The sequence below is a fragment of the Camelus dromedarius genome, chromosome 15 (assembly GCF_036321535.1).
Source record: "Camelus dromedarius isolate mCamDro1 chromosome 15, mCamDro1.pat, whole genome shotgun sequence".
NCBI classification, from domain to species: Eukaryota; Metazoa; Chordata; class Mammalia; order Artiodactyla; family Camelidae; genus Camelus; species Camelus dromedarius.
Window position 1 is genome coordinate 24,699,557 of NC_087450.1, and position 23,663 is coordinate 24,723,219.

At 41.6% G+C, this 23,663-nt stretch overlaps 1 protein-coding gene across 2 annotated transcripts in view; it reads right to left on the minus strand.

The window, feature by feature from the left end:
• The window catches only part of SPTBN1 (spectrin beta, non-erythrocytic 1), a 184,407-nt gene that overhangs the window by 121,464 nt on the left and 39,280 nt on the right, over positions 1-23,663 (minus strand). For both annotated transcript variants that reach the window (XM_031467034.2, XM_031467035.2), the window contains exon 2: positions 10,978-11,172. In XM_031467034.2, the coding sequence (XP_031322894.1) occupies positions 10,978-11,125 (148 nt within the window). In that variant the 5' untranslated portion in view covers positions 11,126-11,172. The remainder of the gene's footprint in view (positions 1-10,977; positions 11,173-23,663) is intronic.

Below are 23,663 nucleotides of genomic sequence, written 5' to 3' on the forward strand. Positions count from 1 at the left end.
AGAATGCCTCCAGCCCTACAGCAGCCTCCATCACTAATGGATTTCTGGGTCTCAAGTACCTGAAATTTTGCAATAACCTACCCCATGCCCCCACCACACCTGGATCTTTTTCATTCAGATACTCAAGTGAATCTCTGTTCCTGACAACCAGAAAGGACTAACCCCAAATAATTTTGGATGCAGGATTCTTGCCAGAGAAGCCAATCAGTAGACACAGACCAAATGCTTGTTACCTTGCTACCCAGAACCCTCCCACCGGATTACTATTTAATGTGATCATGTCACAACTACTGATGAATACACAGTTTAATAATCAAAACCATCTTCTTTCATCAACTTGGTGTCAAACATCAAAATGTAGTTTAAGAAACTATTTAACATCTACCCAGCATCAATTTCCTCTACAAATTAGAAAATTAAACTGAATAGTACTGCTAAAAATGGTAGTTAAATAAAAACCTTAGCTATCTGAATTGCATTGTTAATGTAAAACCTACTTTGTGACATTTTTAGTTTGCTCTCATTGTGGGACATGTTTATAAAGTCTTTACAAGACTATAAATGACCTGCATAAAAATTACACATTTTATTTTTACCTCCTTATATTTTCTTCTTTACCTGCTCTCACATCCACTTTGGTAGAAAACTGGCAAAAGAGTTAAATTGTATAAGTGAATTTAATAGAGGGAACAAAGATGAATGACCATATGAGACAACCAAACACCCACCAGTAGGCTTTTCTGATGACCACATCCAGGTAAAGGAAAAAGTACTTAACTCTGTAGTACTTTCAGATGCCTACAATGGAGCTGCCATCTGCAACCAACAAATAAAATCACAGTATTATGCTGTTGGAAACTTTCATACAATTTTTTTCTGTTCTTCCTCACTTATCTGCCACTACTCCTTACATAAGAGAACAGAGGGAGAAATGAGGGACTGATACATGTGACAACGTGGATGAACCTAAAAAACATTAAGTGAAAGACACCAGTCACAACAGCCACATACTGTATGATTCCATTTAGATGAAGTGTCCAGAATAGGTGAATCCATCGTTAGAAACTAGATTAGTGGCTGCCTGGAGCTGGGGGGAGGTGGAAATGGGAAGTGACCACAAGTGTGTACGCAATTTCTTGTGGAGGTGATAAAAATGTTCTGGAATTAGTTTTTTTTTTGGAATTAGTTTTGACTGTTGCACAACTTTGAGTATATTAAAAAAAAAAAACCCAAACCAAAAAAACCCACTGAATGTATGCTTTACAGGGATAAATTTTATGGTATGCAAACAGTATCTCAATAAAGCTGATACTTAAGAGACAGACAGATGATGGCAGGAGCTGCAGGGCATACATGCAGAGAGAGCCAGGAAAAGCAGAACTGACAAGGAAAAGCACAAATTTTTCCTCTTTTGTTTACATAGGCAGTCCCCAGCAAAAACAGGTCCTATTCCCTAAGTTCAATTATAAATCAACCATAAAATGTATGGGATTTTCCCATAGACACGGTGATTACAGTTACTCAAAAGTAAGAGAATGACTTAAGGAAACTGTTCTGGTGGGGTGAGGAGTTAAGACAAAGGCTAAGGTGCAGGAAAAGACGAGCAACAGGATGAGGAGGGAGACGTTCTCCTACATGACTGAGGAATGAGACGGGGGGCTCTAGAAAGAAAGCCGAGGGGCAGGAATGGGGGCTGGTTAGGAAGAGGGAATGGTGTGTGGTTAAGAGGTTTAATGAAGGAGAGAACTAGTAGGCTGGTTTTCCCAGCCAGATTACTCATCTCAGCTCCTAGGGGGTTGCAGCCATTGCTGAGGACAGAATTTGAGGACTACAAGGAAGGGTGGCAGGAATCGAAGCAGTAAGGAGACAGAGAGGGGAGAGAAACCTGAGGAAACTGGGCCAAAAAAAGAAAGGATTCCTGCAGTCCTGTGGTCAGGAAATTAATGAAGCCTTATGTATAAGAAAATAAACAGAGGGTATGATCCAGGATGACATGTAATGACCTAAACAGACTCTCTCTTGCACGAACCTCTTTGATATGAAATACTCGTTCAGATTCAGATTTCAAAAATGAGGGGTGGTGCATTCACTGTGCACTAGGGACCATGCCTCTCTCACAAATGAGCCCAAATAATGCTTAATTTAGGCAAAGAGTCTCAAGAGTGGATGAGGGAAAAGATGGGTAGCTATTAAATCTGTTAATCCTGACTATAAAAATCCACTCCATCATGCAAGGAGACTTTCCCTGGGGGCATAAAAGTGTTCCATCTGAACAGGCCAGTGAAGCATGTGAGTAAGAAAAGCTCTAGCTTAATTTTCAAGGAGTGAGTCCAAGCTTCAGGTGGTGTATCATCTTGAGAAGCCAAAAGCACTTTCTGTTTCACTGAAAGGGGTCCTCAGAGACCTGCAGCCTGGCCTCCTCTGTTCTGCTGCAGTGGAACTGGAAGCAGGCGTGCCAAGGTTCAAGCCCCAGTCTCTCTCTCCAAGTTCCAATGGTCTTTACATTACTCGACCCATCCTCTCAAAATGACTGGTTTTTCCCCTTTTGTGATCAATCCTCCCCTCAAAATCACTAAGAGCACTCACTGCCCATACTACTTCCTTGGCACTGGCATACAAGTTTAGTTCATGTTTCATGTAAACAGGTCTCTTCCTCCTAATTAGATCATTCCAGATCATGTTTTATACACCCCTTTGCATATTCAATAGCAAGCTGGCACCATGTTCTCACCAGAAGGAAGTCACATATCTTGCATATATTTATTTCTTCGTGTATTCGCCTTGGCAGAGGGGACTGACTGATTAACAGTCGTATTCTGGGAAGTTTCTAAGTAAAACCATCATATTACAGGAGATCTTAAAAAGTATGAAGCCAATATCTAAACCACCTAATTGAAACTCATGACTATAGGTAGAAAAGACAGTAAGACAGCTCTCAAAAAACGTAAACTGAAAAATCTTTTACAGTTTTAAAATAAGTTTTCCTCCATTTAGGTGTAGGTCCATCTATTTAGGGATTAAGTAAAAAAATTTAGGTATATAATTTTAATACCTTGAAATTTGCAGTCAACTGGCAGAAAGTGATGGCAAGTTCTGTTCTATTTCTCAGTGTATAAAATCCAGTTCTTTTCCTCCTAAGAAAACCCTGGGCCTAAAGTATTTTATCTGTAAGTGCACAATTTTTTTTTTTTAGGATATACTTTTGAAGTGTCCCCACTAATTTTAATTAGCACTAGAGAGCTAACTTAGGCACCCAAGAAATTTTCTGCCCTCCTGGAGGTTACAAATCAAAAGGCCCAAACAAGTATAGGGGCTGGGGCAGGGGGACCTCAATCACCTCCTGGAGAAGGACCCACCCAGACAGGGGCTATAATGACGGCAGGGATTACAGCAAGAATGTGTTCCTCCTGCCAGGAGACAGCTCTAAACTCAGTTCGGGCAGGATTAAGCCTTCTTAGGTGTTGAGATACCAAAACATAACTGTGACCTACCTACTGGGGGAAAGGGCAGACTAATATTTTAAAGGAGAGATGAAAGTTGATTTTCACTTTGGTGAGAATATTCAAGGATAATAAGATCTGAATATCAAGTGAGAACACTCAGGACATGTCTCAGGAAAAGTATTTCTCAAAGTGTATCATATGCATTAAGAAATGCAGATTCGTGTGCTCTCCCACGGTAGTGAATCTCAAACTTCTTGGTGGGGAGGGGATAGATTGGAATATGCATTTTTATACAAGTGCACTATTAAGTCTTCTGCATCCAAAAATAGTGCTTGAGAACAGCACCGAAGTCTTCAGCTGAAAGGGCAGAGTGCAGACGCAGAAGATCTGTCTTTGATGCTACTTTGCATCCATTTAATGAAAGTTTAGTGCCGGAAAGTGCACACACATAAAAAAGTATTTATTTTAAAAATAATGACTCAATTGATGGGTTATTCTTCATTAGAATTTAAACCCACATTTAGCCAAGTGGCCAACTACTACTTCACAACTCTACCCAAGACTAAATCTGTGATGAGTATTTTAAAGCCCACATTTGTTCAGCAGGCTCTATAAAGTTTTAACCAATAAAAACGTCTGTGTGAAGGCTCTAGAGATGCACTGTTCAAACCAGCAGCTACTGGCCACATGGGACTAAAAATGACCACACGAAATACACACTAGATTTTAAAGATTTAGTATAAAATATGTACAGTATCTCATTTATAATAACGTTTCACACTGATTACATGTTGACAGTATTTTAGATAGTCTGATTAACTGATGTACCTTCCTTAGAAAATTTAAAATCACATATGGCTAGTATTATATTTCCTCCAGACAGCACTGATCTGACATTTAAAGTAAATCACTGCTTTAGCTGATTAAATACTCCACCAAAATTCTTGGTCATTCAAGTGCCTATGTTTAAAGGGAATCTGACCTACACATATAGCCACTAATAACTGTTATTTACTGCATCCATGTAATGTAAAAGATACAATTAGGTGCTTTCACCTCATTTTCCTATGTCTCTCAGCTGTCCTTCAATCTCCCATAACCATATAAACTCAAGGTCAATTTCTTTTGCTATGTCCATAGCTTAGCTGAAAGGCTCTTTTGCAAAATTTTAGTTCATAAATGCTGGTGAGTAACAACTCCCACAGTAATTCTGTTTATAATTTCTGTCATTTTTAAATGTTCATTCATACACAGGCTTTCTCCTACCATCTCTAGGCCACTGTTTTGGGGGAAAATTAATCAAAACTTGTGAATGTTAGATGTTAAGAGGTTTTTATGCTTTTTTTCCTAATTACAGAATAGCTCAGATTTATTTCAGGAAAAATTCAAATACAGGTAATAAAAAAGTAAAGCCACTTATAAAGACACTCAGAATATTTTGGTACACAGACTTAATTTTTTAAATTCACTGTGAGTGTTGATATAAAGATATTAATTCTAAATACTTTATCAGTATTTTCAAGCTAAATGTTGCACTTTTTAAAAGACCACTTTTCCTACTTCTCTAATTTGTGTTGATCCCACAAAATATAACCTAAACCATAAATACACATCCCCTGTAAAAAGAAAACGTTTACCTTTTACATTTCTTTAAAAGGTTACAGTTTTTTTAATATGTCAGTTTCAGGTGTAGAGCAACAGAACTCAACAACTGTATACACTACAAAGTGATCACCAGCAAAGGTCTAGTTACCATTCATTCACTACCGGGTCAAGCCCCCTCACCCCTTCACACCCACCCCACCCCCTGCCTCCCTTTGCTTCTGATAACCACTAATCTGATCTCTGTATCTGGGACTTTGTTTCTGGTTTATTTTGTTTGTTCGGTTTTTGTTTTGTTTTGTTTTAGATTCCACATATGAGTAAAATCACATTCTATTTCGTCTTTCCATCTGACTTTTTTCACTTAGCATCATAATACCTTCAAGGACCATCCATGTCATTGAAAAGGACAGGATTTCATTCTTTTTAAGGCTGAGTAGTAAATTCCATTGTGCATGTATATCACATCTTCTAGTTTTGTTAAACTAGAAGTTTAAAAACATTAAAGTTTTATGTTTTGTTTTTATTTTTTACAAAATTCTGGTTTCGAAAAAAAAGTCCAGTTTATCGTGAATCACTGTCTTCACCACCACATGGTCCACACTGCTGCGGCAACGTCGTCAGAGGCCAGGAATGCAGGTATGCCCTCGCAGGATGCAGTAACCAGTTACAGAACGCAAATAGTCACTGCACAGCGCTCTTGCCTTGGGGAATGGGCAGGGTGATCGCTTCACTACACAACATGATGGATCAAAGCTCTTCTCATCTTCGTTTCGAATTGTAAATGGTAGCACATTCAATTTTAGGCATAAATACGTATCTCACCAGCCTTACACACATAAAAATTTTGAATACGTGGCAATAGTCAATATTAACGCTGTTTTTGAAAGTTCAAAGTCTTGAACTTTTCACCAGCTAAAGATTCGAGAGACAGGGATCCCTCTTCACCTAACTTGCATGAGGTGGAACCTTCAGATGAAGGATTTCTCTACTTTGGAAAAAGCTGCTGTTTCCAGTCCCACCAGTCTCCCATGAAGACAGGAGAATTCAGTTCCCTGCGCATCCACCTGTGTTTCCCGCTTATGTTTCTGACCAATAAGGAGCAGAAGGAGTGATGAGTAACAAGACAGGAATCGGGCAAATTTTCAAGCCAAAAAGTTTAAGGAAAATGGAGAGATTCAACACTCACTGGGCAATGGAACTGAACCAACTCCAGACTCTTTCTCGTTTATGATGATAAACTGACACTTGATAAGTGACTACAGGTCAGGTTTCTAGACTTAAAAAAAACAGACACGTCACACACCATACCAGAGAAGCCATCTCCCTCATGAAATAGCCTACTGAGTCTGTTACTCCAACACGAAATGGGTGTCCTAGAATTCAATTCAATTCTGACCCTAACTGACCAGAGTCAGCACAGACTCCACGGCTAAGGGCTCAGCCCCACAAGACTGCTCCCACTTTCAGACACCACGCTCCCGCTCTGGGCTCTGTACTTCTGACTGACTGGCTCTTAATGCAGGCGTTCCCATGACCACCTCGCCTCAGGCTCGATAATTTGCTGCAGCAACTCACAGAACTCAGAAGAACACTTTACTTATGTTTGCCAGTTTATCATAAAGGTTAGAACTCAGGAACGCCAAGAGGTGTGCAGAACTCCCGCACCCTCTCAGGGAGCACCACTCTCCGAGAATACTGATGTGTTCCCCAACCCAGAAGCTCTCAAAATCTTGTTGTTGAGGGGTTTTTATGAAGGTTTCATTTGTAGGCATAACTGATTGAATCATTGGCCATTGGTGATTGAACTTAACCTCCAGTACCACCTGTCTCACCGGAGGTCGATGGGCAGGGCTAAAAGTTCCCACCTTCTAAACCACCTGGTGGGCAGCCCCGTCCTAAGGCTATCTATCTAGACGTCTCACCCTAAGTCACCTCCTTAGCATAAATCCAGGTATGGTGAAGTGGCTTTTTATGAATAACAAAAGACACTTGTTAATTCTAAGGATTTTAGGAACTCTGCCCAGGAACAAGGACAAAGACCAAATTTATTCTTCTTACACCACACTGAGTTAAAAGCAGTTCCCAAAGATGAAGAGAATGAAAGCAAGTAAAACTGAAATTAAGAATGATTTTTACAGTTCACAGGAAGAAAAAAAATGTATATATATATATCAGCCTAGTAATAAAGGATCTATAAATTGGGTAAAAATTAGTAGCAAGTAGTTTACCTAGCCTACTTCCTTAGAGATACAGACATTTAAAGCCACTTAGTAAAGGACACAACACTAAGTGGTGGTTACACTATCAATAAAAGATACACTGCACTGCAAAAAGATGAATTCCTGCATGACAGTCTTTTGTAAATTGCCTCAAAATTCAGGCAGCCGTCTAGGGAAGACTAGACAGGTAGAGCACCCTAGAGGGCCACAGAAAACTTGATGTGTACATTTCTACTGCTCCAACCCATAAGTTCCTGCTTCTAAACATGCTTTTGGAACAGAAACCCTACAACAGCACTCCCTTACGCTGAGCCTATCACTAAACCACTTCCTTATAAGGTAACAGAAGCTATCTCCCTTTCCTCAAAATCAGGTGGCCAGCCTTCCACATCATGCCCACATAAAGTGTATCTTTTAAGCTAACTCTGTTCAGTTTGATATTCTAATTCTCCCTAGACTTTAGCTGGGTCTGGATGAAATGGTCTTAAGACACCCAATGAAGCAGACCTGATGACCATCAACAGACTACACCAGTCTCAAAATGTGATGCCCCAGACCAGCGCATCAGCACCACCTGGGAACCTGTCAGAAACATAAATTATCAAGTACCATCCTGAACCTACTGAATCAGAAACTCAGGGGAAAGGGGGCACCATCTGTGCTTTAACAAAACCTCCAGGTGACTCTGAAGCCCACTCAAATTCTAGAACCATGGTTCTAGACACTGCTGGCTGACCTATTATCAGCATAAAAGGTTTCTTAGCGCAGAGTTTTTGAGTTTTTGGGTTGTTTTTTTTTTTGTCCCACAGAACTGGGAAGTCAGGTAATAAGATAATTTCTTCCACTAAACAGACAGTTTTCCTGCTGTCTTCTGGATTCACTCAAAGCCATTCTTTTTTCTCCCCCACATTATTTATCCTAGAAGCAGCAAGTTTTCTTTACAATAACTTCTCATGGTTACTCATGGCCTTTTCCAGGCCACAGGATGCATTCCTGAGTTCTAAAGATCTTTTTAACATGTCTGAATTACCCATTATCAATACTCTACACCAACGAGCTTTGCATCATTTTATATTTAACTGAATAAATACTTAGTATACACTCTAGACCCGGTCTGCATTCAGCCACTTATCAGCAGTGTGATCTTGGGCAAGCTACTTAATCTCTCTGTGCCTCAGTTTCCTCATCTGTACACTGTAGATAATAATCTCCCCCATACTGTTGTTATGAGATTAACCGTTAATATACACAATGTGTTTAGAACAGTGCCTGGCACTCAGTAAGTACTATATTGAGTATTCACTATTATTATCATACCTACAATTGTTCAGGGACCTGGATAACATAGAGGGAACGGCATCTTAGGAAGCGTAGGGACAACTGATCAATGCTAAGGACAGCTGGAGATCTCCTCCGGAACTACAGAACAGACGCAAAGAGCAGGGAGCTGCTCTGCAGTTCACATGGAAAATTCTCCTTAAAAGGGAGCTAATACAGTTGACCCTTGAACATCATAGGGGTTAGAGACACCAATCCTCTACAGAGTTCAAAGCCATGGTGTTCAAGGGTCAACTGTACCTGGTATTCTGGAACCAGAACGTAAGTGACTCATGACCAAAGATAATCAGCCACTAATACACTGGTCTAAAGGCTCAAGTGAATACTCAAGAAAAAGAGGTAAGAGATTAAAGTACAAGTCAATCCACTAGCACAAGACTGGACCATGGTTTCCATAAAGTTCAATGTTAATGAATAAGCCAGAAAATAAAGCTCCAATTCTGGAGTGACTATCTGGTTAATCATTCATTTATGCCCTCAAATCAGGCAAACTCAAGAAAGATACTTAAAACCACCAGAAACAAATGATCCTCAGGCAGCTGAACAATTTTCCTATGGCATTTAGTTGGCTGCATCCCAATATCCATTTCCTTCTTCCTCCTTCCGGTTAGATTCCAAGTTTTCTAGCCAAGCAAGTTGTTTGGGTGGGACTGACCCCTCACCACCCCCCCTCCCCAAACCCCTGCACTCCAAGATGCATCCTGATTAGCTGGTGTCACTCAGCATAGCCTCTTCCCACTCAGTGCAGAGAGGGTCTGAAAGAGGCATGTAGCCCCAGCACAATCAGTCAAGGCAGTGAGGCTGGTCCCAGGGCCATGGTGGGAGTACAGCACTGGGGAGGTAGAGGTGCTTTTTTCTGCTGGATGTCCTTATGGTCAGATCTGGACCTGGGGCAGCCATCCCGGGACTCCAGGATCCCAGGAGCCTACCTGAGAGTGGAGTCCACACCAGCAAGTAAAGCCCAAAAGTGGAGAGAAAGAAACTGGATCCTTGGCACACCATTTAAGCCCGGAGTAAGTCTGGTTTAAAGGCTGAATTGGTCTACTATTCTGTCATTTCTCTTTGTCATTTAAACCACTTTGGGTTAGGTTTCCTTTTGCTTACAATCAAGAGAACTCTAAACAATGCACGCCTCATCATCAGATTACACTGTAAAGATCACAAAAAAGTGAGCTATCTTCACAATGAACAGTCAACTTACCTGTTTAAGTTACACCCTCAATTTACTTGTCATAATTAAACATAGTAGGGAAAATTTTTTCTTTTCTCACTTGGAAATATTTTATTTGAAATCTCAAAGTACAGAGGCAAGATTTGAATAAATTCCACATTGCCCCTTGGTTTACACAGGTTCAATACTGCTGAGTTTTCACTGAGATGGAATGCCTTCCTGATCTTCAGGGCAATTTCAGGACAAAACACTCCCCAGCCCATCTAGGCCATGGTAAAAGTGTGCTCCAAGTATTCAACGACAACAAGGGAGTAAGAAATCACAATGTAAGAATGCGTTCCTGTTCACTTTATCAATGGCAAATTTACCTGTTATATTGCATTAAATGTGCCCTCACCAGATTAAGCTATTTTCAGATCTAAAACCCTTATATGTGATACTGACCTTGGTCACTCAAAGTAAGTACTGTAACAGGTCGAGTTAATTCATATAACCTAAGTACACAGGTTAATCAGTACACAGTTGACCCTTGAACAACATGAGTTTGAACTGTGCAGGTACACTTTTACATGGATTTTTTTCAATAAATCCATATATGTACAGTAAATGTATTTTCTCTCCCTTACGATTTTTCTTAGTAACATTTTCTTTTCTCTAGCTTACCTTATGGTAAGAATGCCAGTATATAATACATACACATACACCAGTATATAACACATATAACTGACAATACACGTTCATCAACTGTGTATGTTAGAAACAAGGCTTCTGGTCAACAGTAGACTATTAGTAGTTATGTTCTGGGGGAGGGGAGTCAAAAATTATATGTGGATTTTTGACTGTGAGGAGGCTGGCACCCCTAACCCCAGCATAGTCCAAGGGTCAACTATATTTTTGCATAAGGTATAGTACACTTCAATATTCTAAACTGTAACATGTGTCAAAAATAAAAGTATTCTTACAAATCTAGGCCAGCTCTTTCTGAACTGCTATAAAACCACCCTGTACTCTGAATCATTTTGGCCTTGGCACTGACAGTTCCCCCAGTACGGAACTGGCCACCTTATGAAACGGTCAGCTTGCTCTGGTGGGACACGTTCAAGTAGGGGGGAGCTGATCTTACAGTGGGGACAGGGTGGATGATTTTAAGGGGCCTGTAAGGCTCCCCGGGCGTCTGCAGTGGGGCGTGAGGGAGACTGACCGGCCAGAGCCTTGATGCGTGACCGCTCAAAGAGCCGCGCTGAGCTGTTCTCGTTGTCCCAGTCGTCCACGTCCCAGCGGTTGTTGACATCGCTGTACTGCTGCTGGATCTCAATGTTGTCGTAGTCTGTGGCTACTGTGGTCGTCATCTTGGACTGTCTCAGCTGCTCCTCCACATCAGCTCCTTCTTAGAGGTCTGTGAGAAAGAGAAGGAAAACCCTGTTTAGAGGTCTAAGCGTGTAGATTCCCAAGAAACCCATGGGGACAAAGGTGGGCAGAAGGAAACACAATTCCTACATGCCAAGAGAAGGCCTCTGGAGGCAACCACAGCTGGTTTTCAGCTTCAGCACTGCCTCATGACATGTGTGTGACTTTGGCTAAGGGACCTGACATCTCTGAGCCTCAGTTTCCCCAGTCATTAAAGGGGGAAGGTACTCTACAGGTTGTCGACAAGATGGAAGGAGATGATGGGTGCCCAACAAAGGGTGGGTTCCTTCCTTCTTTCTAAAGCTTAAATTATGCAGTTTTAAAGCTTCATTAGAGCTGGATGAATATCTACCTTGGGCTTCCAAATGAACTAATTTATTTCTATTGTATGTCACCATAAACTACAAACCTTTAGCTTCTCCTGGAAATTCATAAAATGTGATATGAGAGAACAGATCATTGTTATCAAAACATCTTATTTACATATCAGAGAACTGATGCCCCAGACTAAATGAATAATAAATGTATGGCACCAAGGACAGGACTGCTGTTTAGCGATGCTAAATAATGACCCAGTAATGACTGCAATTATGTATATGGCTGTTATTGCATATTTCTACTACCAACCCCAATACCCACACCTCAGGGACCCTCCCAGGGCCAGTGTTTTACAGGGATACATGAGAAACTAGAACTTTGGCCTCAACTTTTGGCCCACTGCCATCTTTAGTTGATCACAGTGCCCTCACAGAAGTAAGAGAAATATATTTAGCTTTACATACATAGTTTCTCCCTTCAATACAGCTATTATTTACTCATGGAACCAAAATGTACTGCAGACCTACTACACATTCAGCACTGTTCCAGATGCTCGGGATAACAGTAAATAAGACAAGGACCCAGATCTAGTGAAGCTTACGTCCTAGTAGGAAGAGCTGGACGAAAAGCACACAAAAAAAGGCAAGATAGTTGAAAGAAAATAAAATGAAACTGGCCTGATGTGGTAGTGAGTGATCAGCGATACTGTATTATAACCGTTTTGCTGCACACCTGAAACTAATATTGTAAATCAATCACACTTCAATTAAAAAAAAAATACTGCATTAGACACCTCATAGCTGCGAAGGGGCTAGACTCAATCATCCTCACCATAAAAGAGAAAGGATGACTATGTAAAGTGACGGAGGTGTTGGCTAACACTGCAGTGGCAATCATACTGCAACACTTAAACGTATCAAACCGCATATCCTTAACCCTGAACTTACAAAATACTAGCTGTCGGTTATCTCTCCATTTAAAAACAGAAGAGAAAAGATGAGTGAGTGACTATTTTAGATCTGGTGGTCAGGGAACACCTGATCTCAGTGATCCTGTCATACTTAGATCAAGAGAAATAACATTCCAGGCAAAGGAAACAGCTCGTGTAAAGGCCCCGCGGGGAGAAGAGCAGGGCCTGGGGGAGGAACGAGGAGCTCAGTGTGGCTGGAGTCTGGTGGGCAGGGAGACAGGCAGGAGGAGGCTGGAAAGGCAGGTGGGCCAGACCACGAAGGGCTGTTAGCCTAAGTGTGATGGGAGCCACAGCAGGATTCTGACCTAACAACTGACATCACTGGATGTATATTTTTAAAAGATCAACCCTGGTGCCGTGTGAAAGACAGCTTCAAGAAGGTAAGGAGGTGCGCTGAATTCTTATTGGTGTGGTTAAGTTTCTGCACATTCTATAGACAAAGCTGTCTGAGTAAATTAAAAAGAGGAGAAGGAGGAAAAAGAAAGATGCACACATCCCCCTCAGTGGCAGGACGATGTCCCGAGGGAAAGGATGTTTGTCATCTCCCCTCCCACCCTCTCCCACCTGCTCCATCTTAAGATTCAAAAATTAATGATAAGATTCTGAACGTAGATGCTCATTTCACGAAAACCTCATTCAGCGAGCACAAAGAAGGTGGGCACAGACCAGAGTCAGCAGCCTAATCACTAGAGCTCGTGCACCAACAAGACCAGACACCGTCCAGCAACCACAGAGCGACCACCCAAGCTGACATCTTCCCCTCACCAATGTCACCAAACAAAAAAGCCAACAAAGCCACATACTCAGAAAAGAAACATTTCTCTTAACGTGCTTCAAAATGTAGCTTTTCTCAAGTCCCAGCACAGAACCACACGTGGCACATGGAACCAGGATTCCGTGGTCAGTAAGTTAAGCTGAAACAAACGAGCTGTACCTCAGAGTGTTATAATCAGTGACACCAGCACAGATCTGCCCCCTATTGTCATTAGCTGTTTTCCCATAAGCTATCCGAGAACGCCACCAACACATCCTCTGTGTTCCTGCGGAGGAAGCAGTGCGTCCACCTCACAACTGAGCCACACAGCTGTCTCTCACAAAGTCACCCACTTTGCTCAAACAGGAACATCTTGGATGGGAGTAAAATCCTGGATTTCCACCAGGTGGACATGATAAACATCAACAACATGAAGTTATCAGAAGATTCATTTTAACATCTTCATTAGCAATGTATTTTAGAAATTTTATAATAACACCAAAACAATTCAGACAGCTAAGCCAGTAAGTATATTCTAGTAAAGGATCTTACAGTTGCCTTTTACATTCAGAGTCATAACCCCTTCAGGAAAAAAAAAATCAATATTCCTGTGTACCATTTGACCTTGGAGATGGTTCATTTTTATGACTCTATCAAATCCACAGACTTCTATAACATTCAGCCTTATAAGAGGCCATCTCTAGGGGGAAAGAATGTGAAAATGGTATTAACTCCAAATTGCTGAAAGTACACAAAGTGTGATTTACACCAGCTCAAGGTGAAATCTAAACACCACGTACCTCTTTCCAGATTTGTTCTGGCTATTTGGTGCCACCTGCTGACCAATGAGAACCAGCCACACCACGTCCCGCAGGGCAGCTACCAACCTGTGCTCCAACACCCTCACCCCCGACTCTGCTTAAATAAGCCCAGCTACAACCCCACGAATTTCTCTTCCAACCCTGACTTAGCCCCCAAATCATTGGCTGCTTTCCACAAATTTCTCAACAAGCAAGTGTTAAGTTTAAAATAACTCATTCAGAGAATGTAAGCACATTTTTTCTAAGTATCTTTCTTTAAAGGTGTTCTTTAGTAACATCATTGTTCCTCAAAGTAAAGAGGTGACTGGAAGCTAAAGTTCCTATAAGTCTCTATACAAAAGTAATATCAGCTACAAGCTATTCTTTTTACTTCATTGTTTCACTGGAGTGTCTAGAACTTGCATATCAGGGCCATTTTTTTTCTTCAATAGTCTCTGTCCTAAGCCAATATCCTCACCAAGCAGTGAAGTTTCATAATGATGGAATTACTATTTCTTTAATTTTCAGGGAAATGTCAAAGAAAACACCCCACACCCCACCAGGGCCATAGTGAAAGGGTGCTCCCTAGTTTCAACAGCGATAAGACAGGAACGTGAGGGTGAGGAAACAGTCAGCATCAAGGAACGAGCATGGAGGAGTGTGCCCGAGGCATGGGGATTCCAGAAAGCGCAGGGGCTACAGACATCACTGCCTCTGACCCACTTCCACCAGGGGCCGTGCCAGCTGCCAGGGCAGTTTACATCACACATGCAGCTGCCCCCACGAGGTTATCTGCAAAGGGCTAGATTTCCCCAAGGCGCTATCAGCCCTCGATCCCAAGGGCCAGTGAAGTAATCTGTCCTTAAATGGCTGTGGGAAGACCAGGAGGAGAGAAGAGAGGAGGGCTGGCCATCTTGGAACTTCGCCTTGGTGGGTCCACCATTGGGAAAGCTTGAGAAGCCTTGTACGGCTGGCCTGAGTAAGACGGTCTCCTCTCCAGAGAAGTGTTCGCACTGCCTCCACGTGCTCAGTGAGGACCCGAATTCTCACTTGATCACCACCAGCAGGAAATGATCCTGAATGAACAACAATCAGTCGTATCCCAGATGGGATATGAGTTATACCCATGCTTTCTGTGGCTAGATTCAGGGAAGATGAATAAACGTGCTTCCCTGCCCTTCTCCATCTGAACTATGTGTGCATGTGTCTCAAAATAAGGAATAAGTTAAAAAAAAATAATGATAAAGCCAAGGTGAACCCCCTGCACCACGGTACTCTTCTCTAATCCTCTCTCCTTCTCCAATTCCTATGAACTGGAATTCTCTAAAAATACACAGATACTCCAAAAGCTTTTTCACTTTCTGCTTCATTACAAAGACAATCAAAGACAGAAACAGACGAGGAGACTTCTGTCACAGATCTACAGGGCAGAGAGGTTCCTCCGCTCGGGCATGTGCCTCCAGAAGGTGACAGCGTCAGGAAAGAAACTGAAGCATCACCACCCCCAGTCTGAGGAGTTAGTTCTTAGTTCTCTTCACTGATTAAATTCTGAAAGTCAGTACCCAGCAAAGCCCAGAGGGAAAACACTCCACCCGTCTAATTTCCCTGTCATGCAGGGAGTAGATAAATACACAGGTTTTTGTCCTTTAGAGTTCATCTCCAAGCTTCCTTCCACCGCCCTCTTGTCACTCTATGAAACCTCCCTGGGTCAGGTTCCCCACCACCCTATGCTGACAACAGTCCCTGGACAGCTACGGGCAGGGTCTCTGAAGGATCACCAAGTCGGTGTCTACAACTGAACCCCTAAGTGCCCCCTCCAAACCCTCTTTCTCCCCTGTCACTCCCTCATTTCTCCCAGTCACCTCAGCTAGGAACCTTGAGGTCATCCTTCATTTCTCTCTCCTCCCATATTCAGGCCCCAAGGTTGCTCACACCTCCTGAAAATCTCATAGCTCAACTCAAGCCATAGTTCCTTATTCCAGTGCCCCACCTCTAATTGTAACCCCTCATCCACTTCCCTAAACTGTCGCCGGAGGGACTTTTCTAACATGTAATCCTCATCACTTTATTCCACCCATGCCCATGCCTTCGGAATAATAAATCCCCACGCCTTCAGAATAATGCCCAGAACCCTTTGAAGAGAAGTAAGAACCTTGGCGAGGGGCCCTGCCCAGCTGTCCGGCCTGGTCCCAACATTCTTGTCCTAAACCCTGTAGCTCCTGAAGGAAACTCAAGCGCTGGTCTCACCTCCAAAACTACGACCTAGAACAGCTGTCTGCTCTTCCCACAAGCCCAGCTGAGGTGTCACTTCACCCAGGAAGCCACCCCAATCACTCCACCACCACCTGGTCTGACCTGGACGTGAGACAGCCTGCGTATGCCTCCCTCCTAGACCCCGTATACACCTCTGCCCGACTCCTTACCACAAGGCTGTTTCCTAGTTACAAAACTTCTACTCACTCATCATCAACAGGCCCCATGCTCTTCAGGTGGTGTCCCCATCCACTGTCTTTGTATTTCTCCACTCCTACCGGGGTGTGTGGAAACAGTGGGTGCCCGTGAAATATGTATGGACCGGCTGGGGGGTGGGTGCATGGGAGACTAACAGGTGGAGGACTGGAAGGTGAGGCCGCAGGAGCAATGTCACTTCAAGCTACCACTCTGGTTCCATCTCTGTCAGCCGTGAAATCCAAAACGCATGCCCTTCTGAGCTACAGAGACCTGCTGGGCACTCTGCCTCCCAGGCAGACACACTTTTAGATCAGGCTGCTAATGGACAAGAACATACATTTAATTAGGTGCTTCTCTAAGTACGTATTAGAATGTATTGCTTCCTTTCTAATTTACCTTTTACCCATGAAAACTATGTTTTGTCCAAACTATCAGATATCCAAGAGTAAAGCAAGGAACAGAGAAGAAACAGAATGTTTACTGGCGCTACACACATGCACAAACACAGCCTTCATTAGCACCCAATATTAAATAAAGGCTCAAATACATAAAAAAGGAAAAGGTGACCAACATGCGCCAACCCCTTCTGAGGAGGAAAACCATATGCTAAGAATTACTTCAAGAGAACACTTCTTTGCACCAAAGAACTGGAATTTCATATACCATGGGCCCCACTCATCCTGTCGCTGATACAAAAATTCACACTGGGCTACCCGCCCCTTGCCTTAACGTACGTACTTGAGGGAAACAGTGATGATTTAGCCATCTTCTGCCTGCAACATTCAAACACTAAAAGCACTCATTATAAGCCTTCTGCTACAGGCTGAATGTCCGTGCCCCCCCAAATCCACATGTTAACTCCTAATGCCCAACGTGATGGTACATGCAGAGGGGCCTCTGGGAGGTGATGAGGTCAGGAAGGCAGAGCCCTCATGATGAGGACTAGTGTCCTTACAGAGAAGACCTCAGCGTGTAACCTCACTCCCCCAACCGCGTGAGGACGCAACAGGAAGGCGGCTGTCTGTGAACCAGGAAGCAGGCCCTCACCACACACCAAATCCGCCAGCATCTTGACTGTGGACTTTCCAGCCTCCAGAACTGTGAGAAATAAATGTTGTTTAGACACGACCCAGTCTATGGTATTTTGTAATCGCAGCTCATAGGGACAAAGACACCTTCATTCCCAAGTTTCAGAAATCACCTCTTTCCCACACAGATGAGATGCCACTGGAAGGCCGGTCCTAATTTTCTAAACCAAGTTCTAGGGACAAATTTTATGTCTCAACATGGGCAGGATAAATCAGGCTCTACTACCTGGAGGAGCAAAACTAACCCTTACTACAAAGAAAATTAATTATTTTAAAAGATTCAGTAGTATGAAATACACCGACTATAACTCACTTTATTTTAAAACAACCTATAAAAAGATTCCATCCCTATGGCTTAAGAACATATTGTTATTATACAGTATGACCAAGAATACACTTCTACAAGGAAAAATATAATGTAAGTGGAAAAATAGGGCATCTCCTTGACCCTCCACTTTACAGAGTAAACTGCACAACAAAGAGTGATTTATAAACAGATTTATTATTTGAGTGCCTTAGATGAAAGGAGAACTTGATGCATTGCATAGAATTTTCTCTTCATGTACAATTTGTACATTAAAATTTCAAATAAAGTACCTTCTTTTCCCTGCTTATATATGACACATCTCATACTATCTAGATTCTAAATATAAATTTGCAAGCCCTAAAATTTTTTCAAACTAGCTTTATTTCAAAAATAGATCTAGAGGAGGGTCACCTTTTCCAGTATGTACCTATAAGCCTCAAAATCACCTAATTTGAACCAAACAAAAACATTTAAAAATTATGCCTGTTAAATACAAGACTACCCTTATGTACTTGGCAGATAAAGGAGATTCTTGTTTTTGTTCTACCTACAGAAAAAAGCAATTAAAATTAAAATCATTAACTCAACGCAGACCTAATGCCATGGTTTTATGGCCTATGTGGGGTTTCTCAGCCCCAATAAATAACCACTTTGGTCTTATCTTTCCTTCTAGATAATTTGAAGTTACATTAGGATGTAGATCTAATGGTACTGCTGCAAAAATGCCAATCCTGAATTTCAGTGAGTTTGACATTTCACTGCCTCATTCTTTGTGAAATTTCATAAGGCATGAGCGCCTGAACCACAGAGGAGCAATAATGTGCTATTTGGAAGCTGACTTTTACTCCCAGAACAGTTCAGTGCCAAAATTCTCTTCAAATCTATGAAGTGAAAATGCCTATCTCAATTTCCTGGAACAAGGATCAAATGAAAGGAATATGTAAAATCACGATGAAAAGCAACACTACATGAAATGATGGATCAGGCACACACACAGATACACACACACAGCTCCCCGAGGGCAGAGACCCTCTGTGTTCTGTTCATCTTTATACCACCACCACCAGCCAAGTGCTTAAACCCCAGCACATGCTCAAAAACAAGTGCTAAATAAAATGGCAGGCAGGTAGGAGTGGTGTTACCACAGAGCATTCTAACTGAAACACAATGCTTCTTTCTGCCTAAATAATATGTATCCTAGAGCAGGATAAACTGTAGTTGTTTCGTAAGGGGCAACCGTCCCCTCACCCAGATTCATTAAGCAAAGGATGAATTTTTGTCAGAAATTTATTTTCAACCAGCAAAATAAGAAAGGTCATATCTGGATAGGAATGGAGTAATAATTTCAAATTTCACAATCTCATTTGGGATAAATAAACTATTTTAATATGTAATATTTTGAGAATCACCCCCTTTGCAAAATGACTTAAACCCTAGGCTTATCTAACAATATATGAATTTCCAAAGGTTTAAATATTATTAAATTGTCTCAAAGAGTAGTTCAAACAGCTCTCATTTCTTGGATTTCAACAGCAAGTCCTTCCCTTTTGCAGGGTTGGTAAATGTTTCCCAAACTATTTAGAAATCTGTAACCTTCCAGATAAACAAAATGAGTAGAAGTTGGCCTTTGATACTTGAAAAGAAGTGACATCAATCCCAGAGAAAGCATTCAAATAAGTACCAGTTTAACATGATCAAATCTCTATTACCAAAATCTGTTTAAACCTGATCAATGTGAAAAAAAAACTAAAAAAACAAAAACAAAACCCACAGTTTAACAATATATACACACTGGAATCTATTAGAATTCTGCACATTACTGTTTATAAACCTGATTCCAAAGGTGCTCGGTATTAAACTTGGTAACAATGGTCTGTCAAAGTAAATGTGGAGATTCACTTTGGCTTTCCATAATATTTAGATACTGATACACAAGAAAAATGAGCCACGGTGTTTAAAATACTGCCGTAAGTTTAGGATCAGAGAGGAGCTCTCTGATACAGAACTACGAGCATGCATTCACCATAGGTGACCAGACACTAGCACACACACACCTACCACACGGCTGGACCATAATCCAACCACGCAGACAACCCAACACTCCAAACTTCACAGAAAGACACAGGATCAGGCACGGCCTATCCAAATTTGCTTGGCTCCCACTCCATTGCTCAAATTACTTCAAAATGAAAATAAGGTCTTAGCTGGTGAAGCCCTCATTCAGGTGCAAGAGCAAAGGAGCAACAAGGACATACCGTACAGCACAGGGAATTACAGCCACTATCTTGTGATAACCTATTATGGTGTATAACGTGCAAAGATAACTGAACCAATAGGCTATATACCTGAAACTAACATAATAAACATAACATATACTTCAAAATAATAATTAAAATTTTTTAATTAAAAAAAATAGAGCAAAGGAAGTCAGCAACTTTTCTTGTTCCCTTAACAGGGGGATACAGGTTTAAAAGAATACCAACTAAAGCATCCAGACCACTCTAAATTTCTTTAAAAGCTCCCTGGTGATGTGGTTTTGGAAACTGTATCTTTGAACCCCTTGCTGGACCAAATTCAAGCCTGTACTTTCATCTCCTAGCAGCCTGTTACTATTAATAAACCAGTTTTCTACTTCCCAGAATAGCTACAACATAACATGCGCTTTGTTTTTCCTTCCTCCAAATACTTTCCAAGAAGTTAGCTGCTTCTCTTGTCAAATTCAGCAACAGAATTAAGCAACAGAATTAAGAATGAACAGGATGGTAAGGCAGTTTAGAGAACTGGAGGGGATCAAGTTCGGTTAGCATGCAATAATGCGCAGATTGGGGGCTGAATCTTCAGTGGTGTCCCAGTGAACTCTAACGCTGTGTCTTCCGTGTCATGAAACACCAATTCCAACCCCAAAAGTATTCTGTAATTAGGAGGGCTCTCTAATCTCATTCACAATGGAGCTGCACTCTCTTAATAATCTGTCACTTTAAAGATAGGGACAACAGACAAACAAGAACCAGACTGGCCTAAACATGACTTTCTCCAGGAAGGCTCTTCTGAAGCCCCAGCCGAGGGCCTCCTGTCACATGCTCTTGGAATCTTCTCTTCCCGGCATCTACCAAAAGTGTTTAAATAATTACCTGAGTAATTGTTAAATGACTGTCTCGCCTTATTTGGCATTTCTCTCTTTTTCAGCCATGTATCCTTAGATATAATGCCTAGCACATAATAGACAATAGGTAAGCATTTAACAAATAAAGTTTATACTTAAAAATGTCTAATTTTCCAACGGCTTTTTTTATAAGCACTCTCCCTACCAAAGCAGCTGTATCAAGAAGAAAAATTTTTCCAGTTTATCCACTAGTAAATTTGTTCAAGTGAAAGCTATAAATAGTAAAAATCAAACAAACAAAACTGAAATAAACCCTTAAATGATTAAGAATGATCTACATTTAAAAAAAAATTTTTTTTACTATACTTGCCACATCAGAATTTTTAATTTCCCACAACGGACCAAAGGTGCTGACTTGAAGATGAAAGGTGGTGGGGCAAGTTCACAATCCAGTGCCCAGGCTAGCCAACGCTTTCCTCCTGACCTCAGAAAGCACACTCAGCACCATGGAGCACCCTGGACCACGAAGAGACTCAAAACTGTCCAAGAACACATCGAGTCCCACATTTAGATTTTTTAAGAGGTACCTAAAATTACAGGGAATAATAGCCACTATAATGAATATAGTGGCTATACCGAAGTCAGCTTCTGCAAAGCAATGCAAAGAGAACATGGGAAGCTCAACATGAAGCCCCAGCAGGAGGCAGTGCAATTGTAGGCAGCCTCCTTGTGAGAGATGAAGTCATCACTCAGGGTACAGACTAACTCAAGAGTGTCCGGAAGGGGGCAGCCAGGCTGTAAGCAGCTTGGGAGTCCTGGCCCAGGACTTAGGACCCCCTTAGGGGGAAAAAGTCTTAAAGGCATACCAGACAACAATCTTTAAGTAGCTTCAGGAGCGAGCCCTCCTGTGGGTACTGGCACGAACTCCTTGGCAGGCAGCGAGCAATAAATTCATAGTGATTCAGGGTTAGAAAGAGCTTTCTAGCAACTAGAGCTCTCCAAAAATGCAGAGGGCTGGCTGGAGAGCAAGGGAGCTCACCAGCATCACCAGGGGTTCCCGAACCCAGGGTAGGGAAGGACCATCTGACAGGGCAGCCACAGGGGGATGGAGTGCTGGGTGCAAAGCAGGGCTGCAGGAATTCCAAGATCCCTGCCAACTAACAGGCCTCTGCGATCTGGTTAACCACAACGCGTTCACCACTCTTCTCATCAGCACACCGCAGTAATACTACAGTACTCACAACTTGGTTCCCACTGTATGCACAGTACACCAGAAGAATGGTTTCTCCATTCCCACTCTTAACTAAGTCTCTACTGCTTTCATTATAACCATTCTTTGTTGGAGTGTTTTCATATTAAGAAAATGTTTACATTCTCTTTAAAACGAAGTATCCTTCTGCGAACATTTATAAACATTTTCATTAGGTTTCACAACTGCACTGAAAAAAATTTGCAAAAAGTTTTGAAAACAGCTTTCACATTTTAATGAAAACATTCATTTTAAGTGCACCACTTCATTTATCAGCAAAATAATTATTTCATCTCGTAATTTTACACTTTGTTTAATGTCATAAGATGCCAAGTAAAACATCTATTCATTAAAAACTTTTTCATTAGAAAACACTGCCTATGATGGTATGACATATCATTGGGGGCATATTATTGAGTCTGGGATTTTGTTCTTCACAAAAAGTGAAAACATTCCTGCTATCTAAATAGATATGAAAATGCAAACAGGTTTTATCTAAGAATGTCATAGAAAATCAGAATATAAAACAGTTGATACTTCACAAGTCTTCTGTCTATACTGCTTACATGAAAACTTCTCTTTTATTCTTCAGAGTAGGGGGAGAGAGAGTAAATTTCAGGTTTCCCTAAGAAATTACTCTCTGATCCTCCTGATCAGATTTTTGCTCTAACAGACGGAATTCAAATCATCAGTCCCATCTAGTGCATTATTTAAAAGTCAATGCTCACATATCCAGCATCGGACATTTTACAGTTAAATCCTGACATAATGAGGAAGATACTCAGAGGATGAGCTGGTGACAAACTAAATCAAATAACAAGGTACCACACCTGCGGTCGACTTTATCATGGCTTTTTTAAATGCGTTCCCAGAAGTGTCCTTATCTCACCCGTTTTCTATAGGTAGATTATGATATCACTAAAAGCACTTCTAAAAAAAGTGAACTGATATATTTGGAAGCATCAAGAAAGTACAGAAAAGCCATTCTTTGTAACCATACTTAGTTACAGGATGATGAAGAGTTAGGCACTTAGCAGTTTCCCAGCCAGAAGTTGGTTGGTTTTGCTTTATGGCAATGAACATATATTTTTGACACTGATGTGTGGCTCAAAAAGAACTGACTGGTACGTTCAAAGACTAAAAAGGGAAGATGTGTTTGTAAGACCAGTGATTGAGAACAAGATCAAACTGGCGACCTTCACAGATGGTCATTTTCATGCTTATGGAGATTTCTTGCCTTGGATACTGTTAAATCCCTCAGATCCTCCAGGGGAGGGAGCAGGGGCCAGGGTCAAAGAGCTCTCTCTAAAACGCGTCTTGCCCCACACTGGCCTGCAGAAGGATGACAGGAAGTGCTGGTCTCCTTAGTTTGCTCTGACTGCAAAGGCACCAAGCAGGTGAGCAAAGAGACCCTGCTCGCTACACCTGGTCCTCTGAGAA